The 18,742-nt window shown below is 41.0% G+C and overlaps 1 protein-coding gene across 1 annotated transcript in view; it reads right to left on the bottom strand.

Moving 5' to 3' along the window:
* Positions 1–18,742, bottom strand: part of METAP1 (methionyl aminopeptidase 1) — a 77,813-nt gene that overhangs the window by 28,382 nt on the left and 30,689 nt on the right. Inside the window, exon 3 of the mRNA XM_012641068.1 lies at positions 3,784–3,835. Coding sequence (XP_012496522.1) covers positions 3,784–3,835 — 52 coding nt within the window. The remainder of the gene's footprint in view (positions 1–3,783; positions 3,836–18,742) is intronic.

Raw genomic sequence — 18,742 nt, 5'->3', positions numbered from 1 at the left:
AGACTCTTAAAGACAATCTAGGCTAACTTCCTTATCTTACAGAAGAGGAAACTGAGGCAGCAGGCAGTGATACAAGAACGCCAGTCCCCAGTCCAAGACTCCCTCCTCAGAGCACGTGGCCAAACTCTGGATGGAAGAGCCCTTGAGGTACAACTGATGAGAATGCAACAAGATAGAAAATCCCTTCACATTACTTTGGAGGAGAACACATTTATACTATTACACATAAAGTGAAGGATAGAAAAGAAGGTATGCTACTGAAGTTTAAATATCTTTCTCCTCTCTGGAGTTCAAGAAAGCCACTGTGAATTTTAGCATCAATAGGAAAACTGTTTCTCATCACAGGGCAAAAATGGGCTCCATCATTGCCACTAGGGTCAAACATAACAGAAAATAGTTCAAAATGGAGGCCACCTCAGCCTGCTTCAGATATGAACTGCATTAAGTGATTCTGTCCAAAACATGAACCTCAAGGATAATTTTCTCCTGAAACCCAGGACAGACTAGCAATCAAGATGCAGGTTTTTCACTTTAACACACTCCTGGGGAGGGAGCAGGAAAGGGTGTAAAATCTTTCAAGGCTTCCTATTGATCTGAATTCCTACCTGTCCACAATCTGTATTCAAAAGAGAATGGCAAGTAGACAAGTACTATAACATAGCCCAAAAGCTATCTAGGTAAGGTTGAAATATGACAAGTTCTTTTCTAATCTCTAGATATAATTTACTTGTGGAAATACACACTTAAAAAGTAAGTTCGGTTACATTTTAGGATCAATCTGATCTGAGCCTTAAGTGCCATACACGTAAGTCATCTAATCGGAACTGAGCTGAAGCTGGTAGCAAAACTGCATGATAACTGGTCTTTTCTAAAAGGCTGTGAAAGCGCAGGTTAGTGTAAATACACACCCATAAGCTTTCAAACATCACAATGCAACAGGGGCCCAGGTAAGATGCAGGCTGTGTCAATGAGCACCTGATACCTGCGAGTTCTGGCCCCGAGTACACGACACGTCCAGGCTTTACTCTTCAAAAGGTTCTACGCAGCTGCCTCCTCTCGTCAGGTGATGCAAATAACTGCACCTGTCTAAGCTCTGCCTGGGACAGGAGTTTCTAGTCAAAATTCTGACTCAGTTCTTCCAGAGATGGTAATTAAACAGTTGTTGAGCACTTACGATGCACGGTACACACGCTAAGCACTTTACATGGATTTGCTTATTTAATCCTCACAACGAACCTATGATTTCAGCATTTTGGAGGGGAGGCTTAGAGCAGTCCATGGTCACAGAGCTTGGTGGAGCCAGTTCTGAAACATTACATAACATTCTCAAGCACATTCATGTGGAGGGCTAGGGGCGTAGAAGAAAAAGTATTCTTTGGAGTTCTTATATTAAATGGAGATTTTATCGTATTTTTGGTTATTCAAAAGATATCTATCAAATTCTTCCACCTTTTACTTCAGGAAAATGAGACACACAAAAAAACAAACAATATATCAGCGATAAATACAAAAGTGTAGAATAATACAGTCTAGAGATGTGAAGTACTACAACTTATATAGATCAGACTAAAAGTAAATGCCACCTAAGTACACTTTGCACCCAAGAATCAGCATATGTGCTTTTCATTTTAATTAAGGGATTTACAGTCTGATTGGTTTTCTGCCCTTGAGTCATTTATTTAACTCACGCTTGAAAATTCCCTATGGCCTACACAAAAAATTAAGCTTCTTCAATCTAGAAAACTCCAGATCCAGATGTGGCACTGGTGAACTCTACCAAACATTTAAGAAAGAAATAATACCAGTTCCACACAATCTCTTCCAGAAAACAGAAGAGGAAATATTGCTTATTTTATTTCACGAAACCAGAACTGCTCCAATACCATAACCAGTCAATGATACTAAAAGCCAATTATAGACCAATATCCCACAAGAACATATAGATGTCAATCAGGCACTCTTATCAGAGATTAGTACACATTACACTTGAAACAGCCTCAATGTATCATCTTCACGACAAGAACTGCTTGCTAGATGTTATCTCACTATTGTTTCCTGGGATAAAATCCTGACTTCTAAGATGCCCTGGTTCCCTCCTAGCCCAACATTCCTTTTCCCCAGTGCCTTTCCCCATACTCTTTCTTCCTGGCTCTGGAGATCACCCTTCCCCGCACCACCCCCTCCTCTAGGACTGACAACGTGTATGTGGGGTCAATTTATTAGGGTGTGAAAGACACAGTGCTGGCCAGCTGGGGGCTCTCTCTCCAACACAGCCCATAGGGATTAAGAACATGAGGCTCACCCACTGCCGAAAATCACCCCAAAAGATCCAAGGGGGCACCATGTACAAGAAGTACTAGAGGTATAAGTAAAAGCCAAATAGCCTAAGTCCAGTGTTGTGATAATTGTGTTCTTTTTACACAGGAAACACCTGCTATTTAATTCCCTTGCAGGGTAGGTCAAAATGAAAGAGCTCTGCCCTTAGACATCAAGTATGAAATGAACAGGACACTTCAGTGAGTTAGCAAACCTGAGGAAAAGGCCCATTCTAAGCTCTTTCACTAACATACTGTTTAACCTCAACCCTTTGTACTTCCGGACGCTTTACGTTCCTGGGCATAAAATGCTAATAAATGGCTCAAAGAGCTCTGAAAAACGCCTAAGACGTTATAAATACAGGATGTAATGTGTGAGTGAATAAAGTCAAATGGCATCATTTAAACCCATCTCTACACTTTGATTTGAGGCAACAAATCAAAATCAACAAATCCTGTCTTTTACGCTTTGATAAATTTACACTTATTCGTATCACTTTCCCCCCGACCACATTTCCTGCCGCAGTAGCCTAGCACTTCGATTAAATGTAGATATCACTTTACGCAGCCACGAAAATATACCTTTTTAAAATTTTTATTTCCTTTTCCTTCAAATGGTGGTTTGGCTGACCTCAATTAGATTTGTTTTGGTAAAAACGATCTGTAAAACCTCATTAAATCAGCTAACACCTAAAAAAATACACAAGTAGATGAATACAAGATACCAAGATCAAACGTCACACTAAGAGCCCTGTGCTGTCTGCCAAGCCCCCCTCCATCAGGACGGCAATGCTACAAGAACAGAAAGCTCTTGTCAATTTCCAAGCTGACTTAAACAAGGCACACTGATGACATGAATTTACGGGACGAATTAGGTGGAGCAGGAAAGGCTAAGTGAATCGCAGCTACATTAGTGTGACTGACGGCAATACTAAGCAGCAACCAAAAGTTTTACTTTGTCATGTCACACACACAATAACTCCAAAAAAGAAAATTAAAGATTAGATGGTAGGGTAATAACATTAAAACACCAAAAAACAAAGTAATATAATTTGGAGTAGAAAAAGCAATATAAATTGAAGCTAAACGAAAGCAAAAGGGATCTGGCTAAACGAAACCAAGTAACTCACGGGTGCCCAGCCTACGACACCCAACCACTTCTAGCAAAGACAAGAGGGTGCCAAAGGTAAGGGCGCGGCCAGGTATTGCTCAAGCAAGATCCACGTGTTGCAACAGCTACCTACGTGTCCATGTTAAATATGCGACACAAGATTAACAAAGACGTTATTCAGCCACATTTTATTTATATGACTGTAGATCACAATTAAAAATACATCATAATTCTAGCTTTCAGGATTATACTTTCAGAACAGTCACATATACACTTTCAGAACTTGAAGAATTCTTGGTTTCCGGCACAAAAGCCACATCTAAGACAAATGATATAAAAATATGTGATTTCACTTACTTGCTTTCTTATGTAGTAACTTGTGAGTAGCCCAACTTCCCTTAAAACATTCCTAAAAGAACAAAAAAGAAAATGAATGTCAGGCCTTCCTTAATTAGAAACATTTTAAGAAATGCTGTATATAAGAAATAATTATTGGAAATTTTATTTGCAAAAGCCTAAATCTGTTACTGTTCAAATTAAATATTTAGGAAAAGCTTAAGAAATTAGGCCTATTCAAAATTTCACTTCAAAAAGTCATTAATCTAAGTTTCACTTCAAATTAACCAGGAACCCTACATGTTAAATAGTCATAGTTATATTTCAATTTTATGTCACCAAATTATTTAAGTATTTGAAAAGAGCCATTACCCAATTAATCAATCATACACTGGAAAAAAAATCACAAAGAACATTTTTGCAGTAGTTAGATTCCCAATCAGTCACACACACACTAAAATCATATCATCCATCTGAGCAGCTGCTATGTTTACCACATGCCGACAGCCCTAAAGCTGTAAGCTGGCTGAGGGAGGACTACATGAAGTTTACCACATTTGCCCAGAGCCAGAGTGCTTGGCACGTGGTAGGGTTTCAGTAAGTACCTGGTTGATCAGAATGAGTAACTAAAAAGATGACCTTTCATTTTGGAAAATATGGTCACGTAACATATTTCAGACACTGCTAAGAAGTAACAAACTGGGAAAATGAATTGAAGGAATAAACTGAGGTCAAGTAAAGAATTCAAGTAATAAATTAGAAAAATAATTCAACTGAACACAGATCTTACTTATGCTTTGATTTTTATAATCTCTTCTTCGAACAGTTCAAAGTTACTCAAATAAATCCTTAAAAAATATTAAGAAAAATCTACAAATTCCTACAAACGTTTTCTTTCCAGACATAAAACGAGACATGGACAAGAGAAAAGCTAAGAAGGAAAGAGGGAAAAAGATCCCTAGGATTATGCAGCAATCAAACCACAATACAGCAATGACACTACGGCTGTGTTTGTTCCCTAAAGGTTTGCTCAAGGGCCCCTGAGGGTCAGTTTCTCCCTCCTGCACCAGGATCCTCACTACGTTCCCTTTAGTCTCCTTGTATCCTCCACGGCCTGCAACAGTGAAGTCAAGAAAACCCAGGGCATGCCTATTCCTTCCTACAACAATCTACAACCTGAATAAACTCCAGACGTATAAAAAGGTATCCACAATATTAAAGATTTTTCAGTTTTGAAGCTAAAACTGAGCTCAGTCTTCTGTGGAGGATGGGAAGTGCAGCAGGCAGAACAATGGCCTCGCAAAGGTGTCCATGTCCCCAGCCTTAGGAAGAACCTGTGGCATCTGTGAATAGACTCCATGACAGAGGGGGCTTAGGGCTGCTCATCAGCCGACTGTGAGATGCTCACCAAGGTAATCACAAGGGTCCTTAAACAGTGGAGGGAGGCAGAAGCGTGAGTCAGAGAATGATGTCAGGACAGAAACAGGGTCAGAGAGGCGCTGGCCTTAAAGATGGAGGGAGCTGGTCACAAGCCAAGGAACGTGGCAGCCTCTCAAACGTGAAGAGGACAAGGAAATGGATTCTCCCCTCCATCCGGAGAGGAGCCCAAACCTCTCAACATCTGATTTTTGCCGAGACCCTTGTGAGACTTCTGACCTACAGAATTAGAAGATAGTAAATTTGTGCTGTTTTATGCCACCAAGTTTGTGGTGATTTGTTATGGCAACTCTAGAAAATGAATACAGGAGATAAAACAGAGTTTGTACCTGTTGTCAACCTGGCAAAAAGATCAGTTCCTCCCCCGCCCCGTAGTCATAAGAAACTGGCAGAAAAACAGATACTTATCTATGATTCTGCCAGGAGACGAGGATAGTGAGTGACAGTCCCAATAACTAAAATGGGAGTGAGTGAGTTCTTCAGCATCACCACACCCACACAGAACAGGAGAGGAAAGGCAGCGTCGAACCGTAACGATGAAGACAACAATGACAATAACTGTGACAGTTACCATTTACTGAGTATCTGCACCATCTCATTTAACCCTCGCGAAAACTCTCGCAAGAAGGCAGATGGCATTTTTCCCACAGTACAAATGACAAAACTTAAGTACAGACAAGCTAAGAAATCTGTCTACCAGAACAGAACCAAAACCAGGACTCCAACCCAGGATCACCTGACCAAAAGCCATGCTTTCTCACTGCCTCACTGTGTGTGTGTGTGTATGTGTGTGTGTGTGTGTGTGTGTGTGTGTGTGCGTGAGCGCGCGCGTGCGCACACACATTCAAAGCATCAAGTTGGCACCAAATGTGGAGCTAGAAAGCACGGGTCTGATTAAGCTCTACCACAGGTTACCTACACCACTATAACTTCTAAAATTCTCTCTTCAAATCTAGGAAATGATGACAATAACCACTCTCATGAATTCTCGGCTGTCTCACCTACTAAGTGAGATTGATACCACCTATAATGTGATGTTATCTCCTGGAGAACACAGATTAAATGAGACAACATAAATAACATATACAAAAGCAACTAAGAGGATGTCTAGCACATATATGAGAGGCACTGACGCCCCAATACTTGTCACCATGCCTGGCATGGCAGAGGTCCTCAATATATGTTGGAGAATAAATGCAGATTAATGTGATCACATACGCAAAAATTTTTTCTAGTTGCAGATGGAAATGCAAACTGTTTTCATTATTACCTTCTGGAACAGACTGCAAACTGCACGCTCCATGGCCATCCTCCCCGTTCCTTCACACCAACACAGTCCTACTACAATTGGAGTTGGAAGGCACCCAGCTAAAAGCATTCCCGGCCTCCTTGATCATATAGGTGGCCATGTGACCTAGTCTGGACAACAAAAGGTTAAACCCAGTTGTGGGTGGGGCTTCTGGAAAGCTTAGAAAACAGGTAGGTTCATCTGATACCCATTTTCTACTCTTTGCCATTTCCCTGCTTCCTGCTTCAAACCCAGCGGTGCTGTCGGAGATGCAGCAGCAGCGTGACCACAGAGCGACAGGACACCCTAAGAAGCCTGGGTCCCGCATGACTGCCGTGCAGCTGCCGTTCCAGTCCCAAAATGTCCACCTCCAGAGACATCAGGAAAAAGTCCACACTTTGATTTTTGGAAGATGGATTGGTTAGAAATTGTATTGGGTTATGAGAAACGAAAACTCAAACAACAGTAGCATAAACGAATCTGTCACCCGCATTTTTACTATTAGACCAAAAACAGGTGGGGAGGGAAGGCGACAATGTTAACTATGGCAGGCTGAATAACGGCCACCCAAAGATTCTAAACTCTGGAACCTGTACATGTTAACTTATTTGAGGAAAGGGGCTTTGCAGACATTACTAAATTAAGAATTCTGTGATAGGGAGATTATCCTGGATTATACAGGTGGGAGCTAAATGTCATCAGAAGTGTCCTGAGGGAGAGGCCGAGGGAGACTGCACACACAGGAGAGGAGATACCATGCCCAGGGCGGCAGAGACTGGAGTAGCAGGGCCACAACTCAAGGGATACCGGCAGCCACGGGAAGGGGGAGGAGGCAAGGAATAGACTCTGCTAGAATATCCAACAGGCTGGATTTAGGCTCGATGAAACTGATTTCAGATTTCTGGCCTCTGGAACTATGAGAGAATAGATTTCTGTTGTTTTAAACCACCCAGTTTGTGCTAACTTGTTATAGCAGCCACAGGAAACGAATACAGTAACTACCGAGACATCAGCGCATCCCAGAATGAATCCAGTTACTGCACTGGAGCGGGGTGAAGGACTAAACTAGTCTTTCCGAAGCTTTTCCCACTTCCATGTGCTTATTTACAGAGTCAATTCCTAATGACTCACGGTAATTTTTAAGAGGGGAGGACAAAGACATGTGATTTGAAGAAACACAACTTGAGCCAGCAATTTCAGCCTCTTCTCTTCCTTCCCTTCTGAACTACACCTCATCATAGATACGACTGACTAACAGGATGAGACACGTTGGAGTTTCACTTGATTTTCCTTCTTCCAGTCTAGCCTAACGCACAGTTGTTAATGGCACTGAGACTGTCAACAAGGAAAAGAACTGGGACAGGGCAGGAGGAGTGTAAAGTGCAGGGCAAGTCCTGACGCCCCGGTCCAGGTCATTCCAGAAACCCCAGCGGCTGCTGGGGCCAGAGGTGAAATCCCTCCACGGCCTCAGGCCAGGTACACCACTGCTTCTGTATCTGTCAATATAAAGTTAAGGAAATCTCCCCAAAGGTAGAGCAAAATGACAAGGTCAAACTAAAGAGACGCTATCAGAGGACTAAACCAGCAACTCTAACATCTGAATAACAAAAGTTTCAGAAAGAAAATGGAGAGGGGAGATCAAAGAAATAACCTACAGTTTTCCATCACGGAAAGACAGGAGCTTCCAGACTGGAAGAGCCCACAAAGGATAAATATCGATTTACTAAAGGTATGCATCATGGAATTCCATAATACTGGGGAAAAGAGGGGGTACAACAAGCTTCCAGAGAAGAAGGGAGAAAATGACAACACATAAGAGATTACCAATCGCAATGGCATTTGTCAACAACACTGGAAGCTAAAAGAAAGAGGAGCAGTAAGATAAAAATGCTGAGAAAACAATTTCCAAAGTAGGAATCCATACCCAGCCCAACTGACAATCAAGTGTCAGGGTATCACGGGACATTTTTGCACGTACAGAATTGCAAAAATGTACCTCCCACACAATCTTCCTCAGGAAGAGATGACATAAAAACAAGAGACTAAGCCAAGACAGAGGAAGACTGATACAAACAAGACATGAGAGAAGTGAAGAGCATTTCCAGAATGATGCTTGAAGAAAGGTCTATGGATGAATTTCTATGAAGCCAGCCCCAAAGATAAAGAAGTTCTCATTGGAGAAAGTCAGAGAGTTCTGAGACGCTTCCAAGATAAAATTAATTAAATACCAAAAGTACTTAAAAGTATTGTGAGAAGTTCAATACACTTGTGGGAGGATTTGGGGATGAATCAGTAAATGATCAAAGGACATTAACTGTTAAAAGAATGGGAAGTAGGAAAGGAGCGAAGAGATTTGTAAGTTACAAGTATTTCATGAGGTACATGAAATAACCTGGAGTTAAAAAGTTATTAGGTCATTAAATATGAAATGTCCGATTTCGAATCAAAAGTTTAGTTTATTGTACCACACACAAAACGCAGTACAATTAATCAAAGTATGCACCCGAACTATGGACACAGTTTTGCCATCTTAATGGTAGCTGGTTTATGCCAGCAACACAGAAGCCTGAAGGGCAGAGCGGCGATGAAATCACAAAAGGCATTTTCACAGCTTGTGGAGCATTGAATATTTTTCCTTGCAAGAAGTGGTCCAAAGCCTGGAAGTGGTAGTCAGTTGGTGCAAGGTTTGGTGAATATGGTGGATGACAGAGAGTTTCCAAGCCCAGCCTCTGTAGTTTGAGCCTCGTTGTTTTTTGCGACATGTGGTCTCGCAACACAACTGGCCTGTCCTACTGACCAAACTTGGCTGCTTAATCGCAAGCATCCGTTTCATCCAAATGGTTGCAGTAGACATTCACTGCCATCAATTGATCAGGTTTCATAAAGCTGTAGTGGATAATATTAATACCAGTGCTAGACCACGAAACAGACACCATTAGCTTTGTTTTGATGAATATTCAGTTTTGGACTGTGTTTTGGCACTGCATCGTTATCTAACCATTATGCCGAACGCTTGCGATTGTCAAAAAGAATTCATTTTTCATCACACGTAGCAATACGGTGTGGAAATGGTTTGCCTGTATGTCGTGACAGCAAAGAAAGGCAAGCTTCGAGACGATTTCTCTTCTCATGCTCGTTTAATTCACAAGGTCCCCATCTCTCCAGCTTCTTTACCTTGCCCATTTGATTCAAATGGTCTAATATTGTTGGAATAGTAATGTCAAACCTTGGGGCTAATTCGAACGTAGGTTGAGATGGATTCGCTTCCACTATAGCTTTCAGCCCACCATTATTCTCCTTGGTCTCAGGTTGTCCACGTGGCTCATTTTCAAGATTAAAACCACTAGAACGGAACTTCTCAAACCATCGATGTACTGTGCGTTCATTAGCCACATACTTTTCATTGATATTTCTAGCTGTCTGTGCTGATTGGTTCCATGATGGAATTCATATTCAAAAATAACATGAATTTTTGACTTATCCATGGTTGCACAAAAATTGCTCTAAAACAAATAACCTGAAAGATAATCACAAGGCAAAAAGTGCGTATGAAAGAATGAAGATGTACCCTCATGAAAAAAAAAAAAAGTGCCAAAGTGAAATGTCAGAGATAACAACTGTCAAACTTAGTACTTAAGGAAATCGGACATTTCATACTTAATGACCTAATAGCAATATAAAGCCACTAAAAGGTTTTAAACCAAAGAACAACCTACAGAGACTTAAATTCATGACATCCCTGATCTCCATCCCCGAACTCAAAGTTAAAACTCCTTCTAATAACAATATAGAACACACAGAATGATCTTGAAGAACTCCACCCAACCGGTTTTCAACACAGGCAGTCCTTGCTTTTCGGAACCGTAAAAATGACCATCTAAGCTGTGACCCTGCAAAGCAGTCTGTATAATCAATAGAAAAATTACAACTGTTCCGTGACCTTTAAAATTTGCCAAAATATTCAACATCGTGTCAGTTATAAACGCATACGGAAATGAAAAAACAGTAAATCTAGTATTTGTTTAGTACACTATAATTTAAAGCATTAGAAACACTGAGAATTGAAGTGCTTTACTTCTTTATTAAAAACTTAGAGACCAGTATGAACAGGGTTTGTCTTCTCATTGTATAACTTCAGCATGGAGCGAGCATCTTTCTACGGCTGGAGAACTGTAATACTCCTTCCGAGGTTTGAAACCGCTTCCAAATTGTATCGTTTGTACCTCTGAGAGTTCTTTAAACGCGAAGTTTTTGCTGGTATCCTTCCCCTGAGACACCTTCATCCTTTCGTCGCAACCACTTTCCTCATGACTCAGAAGACCTGCCTCGCCACGTCCCTCCAGCTGCACGTCCAGAGCCTCGAACGACGCAGCAATGTCAACACTCCTACGGTCGTTCCCACGCATTTCTTCTACAACTCCGTTTATGCGTGATTTCGATTTCACTGCCGGCATTATCCCTCATTTCTCTGCTGCACTTTCATCTTTGTTGGTCAATTCCTTCCTTTGATTATCTACTTTTGTAAAATGTCATATGGGTTTATCACAGGGAAAGCAACAAAACTACAGACTTTGTTGTCTGCATGTGAGCTGGGTGACAGATGCACAGTGACCAGTCACGGACAGGCTCTGAGAGAAGTGGAGAGACCAGCCATTGATCAAGGTTCACACTGTCATTTAGAGAGTGATCCTCAGACTGAGGAGCTAGCAGTGACATCTGTACCTAATGTAATTACTTCATGTTAATATACTGTGACATTAGCTTATTAAGTATCTAATCTCTGATTTCCTTAAGTACTAAGTCTGACTTGATCTCTCTGACATTTCACTCTTGACACTTACTGTTTTATTTTTATTGTGAAGGTACATCCTCATTCTTTCAAATGCTCAGTATGGCTTGTTATTATCTTTCACATTTTTTTTTTAGAGCAATTTTTGTGAAACCATCGGTAAGTCAAAAACACATGTTATTTTCAAATATGAGTTTCATTGTGGAACCAACCCAGCGCAGACAGCTCGAAATATCAATGAAGTGTTTGGGAAGGATGTGGCTAACGAACGCACAGTATGTGGACGGTTTGAGAAGTTCCATTCTGGTGATTTTAATCTTGAAAATGAGCCCCGTGGGCAACCAGACACCGAGGTGGATAATGTTGAGCTGAAAGCTACAGTAGAAGCGAATCCATCTCAACCTACGCGTGAATTAACAGCAAGGTTTGACATTACTATTCCAACAATATTAGACCATTTGAAACAAATGGGCAATGTAAAGAAGCTGGAGAGATGGCGACCACATGAATTAAATGAGTGTCAGAAGAGAAATCGTCTCGAAGCTTGCCTTTTTTTGCCGTCACAACATAAAGGTGAACCATTTCTACACATTGTTATATGTGATGAAAAATGGATTCTTTTTGACAAACCAAGCACTCAGCACAATGGTTGGATACACATGGGGTGCCCAACACAGTTCAAAACTGAATATTCATCAAAAAAAGGCTAATAGTGTCTGTATGGTTGTCCAGCACTGGTATTATCCACTACAGCTTCATGAAATCTGGTCAATTAATGACAGTGATGTCTACTGCAACCAACTGGATGAAATCATGAGGGTGCTTGTGATTAAGCAGTCTAGACTGCTCAACAGAGACAGGCCAATCCTCTTGCAAGACAATGCTCAACCACATGTTGCACAGACAATGCGCTCAAACTACAGAGGCTGGACTTGGAAACTCTCTGTCATTGCTGTGAGCTATGATGACACCACCACACTATAACCCGGGCAACGCAGCAAGACCCTGTCTATAAATAAATAAACAAACATATACACACACATATATATATCACAATATAATAATCATAGATTAAACACTTACATAATGTCTACTATGTTCCAGGAGTAACTACTTTACATATGTTAACTCTTAACAACCCTATGAGGCAGGTACTATTTATTTTCTCATCTTACAGATGAGAAAACTAGGACGCACAGATGTTAAATGACTAGCGCAAGGACACACAGGTATCAAGCAACAAGTAGACTACATGACCCTATGGTCAAAACCATTTACACAGCCAAAAGAATGCATATGGCGGTGATGGGGTGAGACGGCTAAATCTTCTTCCATTCTGGGAAGTCTAGAGATAATGCCTAAAACCAAATTATCAATATCTAGCAATATAATCGTGTTATTTGGAGATACAGAAATAAATGCTAAAACAATCAGCTTAAAATGCTGAAAGATGTTACCTGACACAGGATGTTAGAATTACACAATATTTGACTCAAAACTATGTACACGTCTTTTTCAAAGTCAAAGCCATTATTTAAAAACATAATTATTAGTATAATCCTCTAAAATGTACAGACAGTGTATATTATAAAGGTAGCCAGTATTTCAAGTTGAATGCCATTCTTCATCTGCATAAAGATTCCATCTAAGAGACAGTTTTTTATTCTGAGTTAGGGTATCCTGTCACTCGACACTGGCATTAAACTAATTAGTAAAGCATTAATGGAAAGTATTTACGCTTTCTTGCTCACAGTGTGACTGGACAAGTTATTCTCTGCCCCGTTATTGAGTATCTTCCCCCGCCCACCTACCAACCAAAATACACAGCTCTCCTCCTCCAGCCCCTTCCCTGGGGGATGCCATCATCTCTGCAAATTACCCTTCTGGAGAGCTAGGCTTCACAGACTGGGGTCAAGAGAAACAATAAGGTGGCTCCTTTCTCTGACGACAATCTCATTCCCCAAGACTCTAAGGCCGTCCTCTTCAGTCCCCATCCCTTAGTGAATAGATACGTCCACAGATTGACCATTACTTGTTGATCTTTCCTAGGTTCTCCTCTCAGAAAGCAATATTATTTACAACATGACAGCATCCAGAATGCTATGCCCAAATCGTCTTACATTTTAATGAACAACCTGGAGTCTATCAGAGTGGGTTCCTAATGTTTTGTTTGTTTACCCCTCTTGATCACAGAACTCGTGTGAAAAGAAATCTAGAGCCAACTTCAGTATTTAGAAAAGATAAAAGAGCCACTCTGAAAGTCAGTTTTGCTAGATTAGGTAATATTAGTATGACACAGGTGCAGGGAGCCGGCGCCCTTACGCTTGTGCCCAATTTTACATGCATCTTTCAAAGCAATTAAGCTGCAATAATCAGATGCTCCCTTCTCCTCCATTCAAACCTCACCTCATTTTCGAGAGTGTAGAAAACAACAATAACTGATTTTAAATACCATCTTCCCTGTAAAATTCTTTCTGTCCCCCAGTGAGAAATGACCTTTCTTCTAAACCCTTTAGAAATTACTGTCTCTACAACTCAGTTAATCTAGTCCATTGTGATCTCGACTGCTGGCTTAATACTCAGATAAACTCTGAACTAAAAGCAATATAATTTTTTTTTTTTTTTCAGACAGAGTCTCACTCTGTTGCCCGGGCTAGAGTGTAGTGGCATCAACCTAGCTCACAGCAACCGCAAACTCCTGGGCTCAAACAATCCTCCTGCCTCAACCTCTCCAGGAGTTGGAACTACAGGCATGCGCCACCACACGCAGCTAATTTTTCTATTTTTTGTAAAGACGAGGTCTGGCTCTTGCTCAGGCTGGTCTCGAACTGCTGGCCTCAAGCAATCCTCCTGCCTCAGCCTCCCAAAGTGCTAGGATTACAGGCATGAGCCACCGCGCCCAGCCTGAAAGCAATATAAATTTTAAGAGGTACCATATTCCAAAACGCTGCACTTCCATCCTCAGTTCAAAATGGGCAGAGTAAAAAATGCAACATAATGTGTAAAGATCAACAATTAGGACATGCCTTAACTATTCATGGAAAATTATTTTCCTTTTCATATCCATTCTGAAAAGTCTTAAGCTATGAAGCGATTATGATGATTTAAAATAATCATCCTTAATTCTATTTTAGCAGAAAACACTTTCAACAAGATTATGAACATACTCCTAGAAAAGCAGAACATGTTTTCCATTTTTCAGACTACTTGGTATTCTGAGGAAGCTTACAACACACTGTATAACTCTGTGCCATACCAATTCTTCTCCTGACTCTATTTTCAGTGTAGCTCTTAGGGTTCAGAAACATATCCCAAAATATGGCATTTTGACACACTGAACTAAAAGAACCCGCCTCAAGGTCTGACACACACGCCATCCTGTGTCACTGTCCCTGTCCCCCACCCCTATCTCTCACTCCTCTGAGTCTCTCAAAGCACAGGATGAAGTTGTTTCCTGAAGTTCCCTTATCTGCCTAAAGTCTGGACCCACTAAAAAAGAAAATTACCCTGGTCCCTCAGTTTTCATTAACTGAATTCATGTTGCAGGAAGAAAACTGATGTCTGTCAACACACCTGGACAGACTGTTGTCACAAACCACTGTCTGTTCTGTGGGCCCAAAAGACTTTGTCCCAGGCCACTGTATGTCCTTCAAGGCCACTGAATTCCCCTAAAAATCATTTACTAGCCCCCTAAAATCACTCATACTTCCCAATCTCCCTTTCTCCTAAGTAGGGTATATAAGCATCTGTAGCCCCTTTAGGGTACTGGGCAATCACTCTGTGATTCTCCCCCACATGCACTAATAAATTTGTATGCCATCTCTCCTATTAATCTGCCTTTTGTTGAGTTTACTGTTTAGCAAACCTTCTGAGGGTGAAAGGGAAGTTTTCCCTTGCCCCCTACAGAGCCGTCATTAACTGACATTTTGAAATTCTGCACACCCATTGACAAGTAGCTACTCAAATAGCCTTATATTTTCCTCAGAGGATTTCAAAATGCTTTATATTTGGTTTACGAAACTTATGTCAAACCCAGCTTTTTAATAAGAGGGCTCACAGGATTATTCCCATTAAATAAGCTGCAGAACTGTCTCAAAAAACAGCTTAATTAGCTAAAGGATTGTATTTCAAGATATATGAGCATTAAGTAGATAAGGCAACCAAAATATGCATCATGAACACCCCTTACTTCTCTGTAAGAACACCCACCTTTCTCTTCCTTGCGGAGGCCAGGAGGTGACCAGGTCATGGTCTTCAAAATCATTGATGAGGTCAAAAACATTCCCACACTCCCTAACAACTCTCTAAGTCTAAACAGCACTCCCTTCCTAAACCACAATTTCATTCTTTCTCTTCCTCCTATTATCACCAAGCGAAAGCCACTCCAAACACCGAGTGACCAATGTACCAAGGACCTAACTAAACCAGACTTAAGAGTTCCCCAGCCTAACACCGCATTTCCCACCCCTCTTCCCTTAGGACAACCCGGTCTACCTGATCCTGCCACTCACCTTTACAGCAGCGGCTCGGGAGCTTTACCCACTGCATCAGGTCTATTTCAAGCGCTGCTTGCCGCAGAGTGTCCATGCCACACCTCATCCCCGAGACTAACAGCTCACACGTACTTCTCCATTTCTCATTTGAGAGCCCTCTGTCTATTTTCCACCTACTTAAGAACACCCAAGCACTGTCTACTATCTATTAAAACAGGTAGATAAAACTTCAGTTTTCACCCCCAAGAAAACACTTTTTCTTTAGCACCAACCAGCTTCTACTAGTTTCAGGAGCTAATATGGGATAGTGTGGCTCTTCGTCTTGGATACTCACCGAAATCATCTGGAAAGTTCTTCTTTCAAAATAAATACTCATGCTATTCCCCACCTCAAATTAAGTCAGAATCTCTGGGGATTTGTTATATAGGTAATTCTTACTTATTTCCAAGACTACAAATCAATGGAGAGTGAAGAGGCACCACCAGAGTTAAGAGCACTGTGTTCTCACTTCACTGCTGGAAGTCATTTCCTACTTTACTCTTCTTATCTATCTAATATCTACAATTCCCACCTTATTTTTAGGCCCCACTGGCTTGCCGAACTACAACACCTTCGCAAAATGTCTCCCTATGCTGAACCTCTCCAATCCGTTCCTATTTCAAACCATCCTACAAGTATTAATACATAAAACGAACTACTATGCAGTTTAAAAAAAGGAAGGAATTCCTGTCACACGCTACAACATAAAGGAAACTTGAGAGCATTATGTTAAGTGAAATGAGCCAGTCACGAAAGTACAAATACTGTACGATTGCACTTGGATACGGTATCTAAAGTAGCCAAATTCATAGACGTAGCAAGCAAAATGCTGGTTACCAGGGATTAAGGGACGGGGACTAAGAGGAGTTGCTGTTTAACAGGTACGGTTTCAGCTCTGCAAGATAAAAGTTCTGGAGATCTGTTTCTCAAGCAATATAAACAAATGTACTTAACGCTACTGAACTGTACACTTAAAAACGGTTAAGATGGTAAAGTTGATATGCTTTTTACAATTTTTTAAAAAGACGTAAAAAAAGACAAATTACAAAACTGCACAGCTGTATACAATGCAGAGCAATGATCCTACTTCTATTGTGAAAGAATAACAACAGCGGCTAAGATTTAAGAGCTTACTATTTACCAAGCACCCCAGGAAGTAGGTACTATTATTACCTACCTATACCTCATTTTATAGGTGAGAAAACTAAGGCATAGTTTAATTAACATGTCTAAAAAACACAGTTTATTAATGGCAATTCCAGGTTTTGAACGCGGGTCCTTTGGAGACAGCATCCATGCTCTTATCCTCCATATCAGTGGTCCCCAACCTTTTTGGCACTAGGGGCCAGTTTCATGGAAGACCATTTTTCCATGGACCCGGGAGGGGTGGGGGGTGGAGCTCAGGCAGGGATGCCAGTGATGGGAAGCAGCTGTAAATACAACGCAAATGAAGCTTAGCCCAATTCCTAAGTTTCATGGAAAACAATTTTGCCTCAGGGTTGGGGGTGGAGGGAGCAGCTTCAGGCAGTGATACACCGCCCAGTTCCTGCCAGGCCCCAGACCAGGAGTTGGGGGCTGCAGCTCTATATAAAACATACACAGAAATCTGGAAAGAAACTAAACTGTTAAGATCCTTTAGCATATTAGGACTGTGATGGTTTTTACTTTATACACTTCTGTTTTAAAAATCCGCGAAGATCATATACTGCTTTTTATAATAAAAAAGGATATATTTACATTTCGAAAAAAATATACTCAACTGAGCAGCAAGGCCTCTATCCCTACTGCAGTTATTTCCTTATACTTCTGCACTTGGATTCTTCACCAAAGTAAAGCTAATCTACTTGCTTCTACGCACATGCCTCAGCTTGCTCCTACTTCCATAAATACATCCTTTCCCTGGAGAGGATGTCCTATCCTTCACCTCAACACACACCTTTTTGTTTGCCTCCTCATTTATTTTATTTATACCTTATATTTATCAGTATCACTTCTTAACTTATCTGTTTCAGGAGGACTTTCAGAGCCTGTCTTCACTGATACCACTTTTCACCTATTTCAGGTGCGGCCTTGAAAACCTGCCTTTGGCTGTTTTACTCCTGTCCTCCACATCAGCAAAAGTCCTTGAAGATGTCACTACCCCTTATAGAGGCAAGGATACTCTAGCAGGAAGAAGCATACCTAGCACCCAGATGTAGATTTCTAAAGACATTCCTACCAGAAGCCAGGCCTGCTTAGAAACAAAACTGATTCCAGATCTGACGTAGGGAAAGTGTAAGGTCAGTATGATTCGTCTTGTGCGCAGAGACTAACGGAGGCAACTCGGAAGGATATGTTAATAAAAACCACTTTAAAGGTCGTACCACCGATCAAATTTGAGACTTGAACAACAAAAAGAAAAAAGTCCAAGGATCCTTATCTGAAAAATGAGAAACCACTGAAGTGACCAGTACACCATCATTGCCTGCCTTCTTAGTAGGAATGCTTTACTATCATTTTTGGTGGAACACAGTTCAATCACCAGTTGATGAGGGAAAACTCTTCCTTACAAGAAAAATAAAATCAGCTATTAAATGACAGTGTTAGGGGGGCAATCGCCATTTGCAACTGCCACCGAAATAATTATTAGGCAAGGATCATCATGAATGCTGGGGCCACTAGGAGAAAAACTGCTGAGGAAATGCGTATTCTCGAAATGCCAGAGTATCGTCCCACTGATTACATGCTAATTGGGAAGTAAAAAAAACGTATAATACATTTACAGTGGTGGTCTGCCGGCAACCTCCTTAATTTTAAATTAAAAGAGACTAAGACATACCAACCAAATGCTGCATGTGAGTTCTGATAGGATCCTGATTCCAGAAACAAAAAGCAAAACAAATAAGCTTTTATAAAAGATACTTGGGGTATAATAGAGAAATTTGAGTAAGACTG

This window comes from Propithecus coquereli, unplaced genomic scaffold (assembly GCF_000956105.1).
Source record: "Propithecus coquereli isolate 6110/MARCELLA unplaced genomic scaffold, Pcoq_1.0 Scaffold161, whole genome shotgun sequence".
Classification (NCBI taxonomy): Eukaryota; Metazoa; Chordata; class Mammalia; order Primates; family Indriidae; genus Propithecus; species Propithecus coquereli.
The sequence above is the reverse complement of the archived record's forward strand: the minus strand, read 5'-3'. Positions and strand labels throughout refer to the sequence as shown.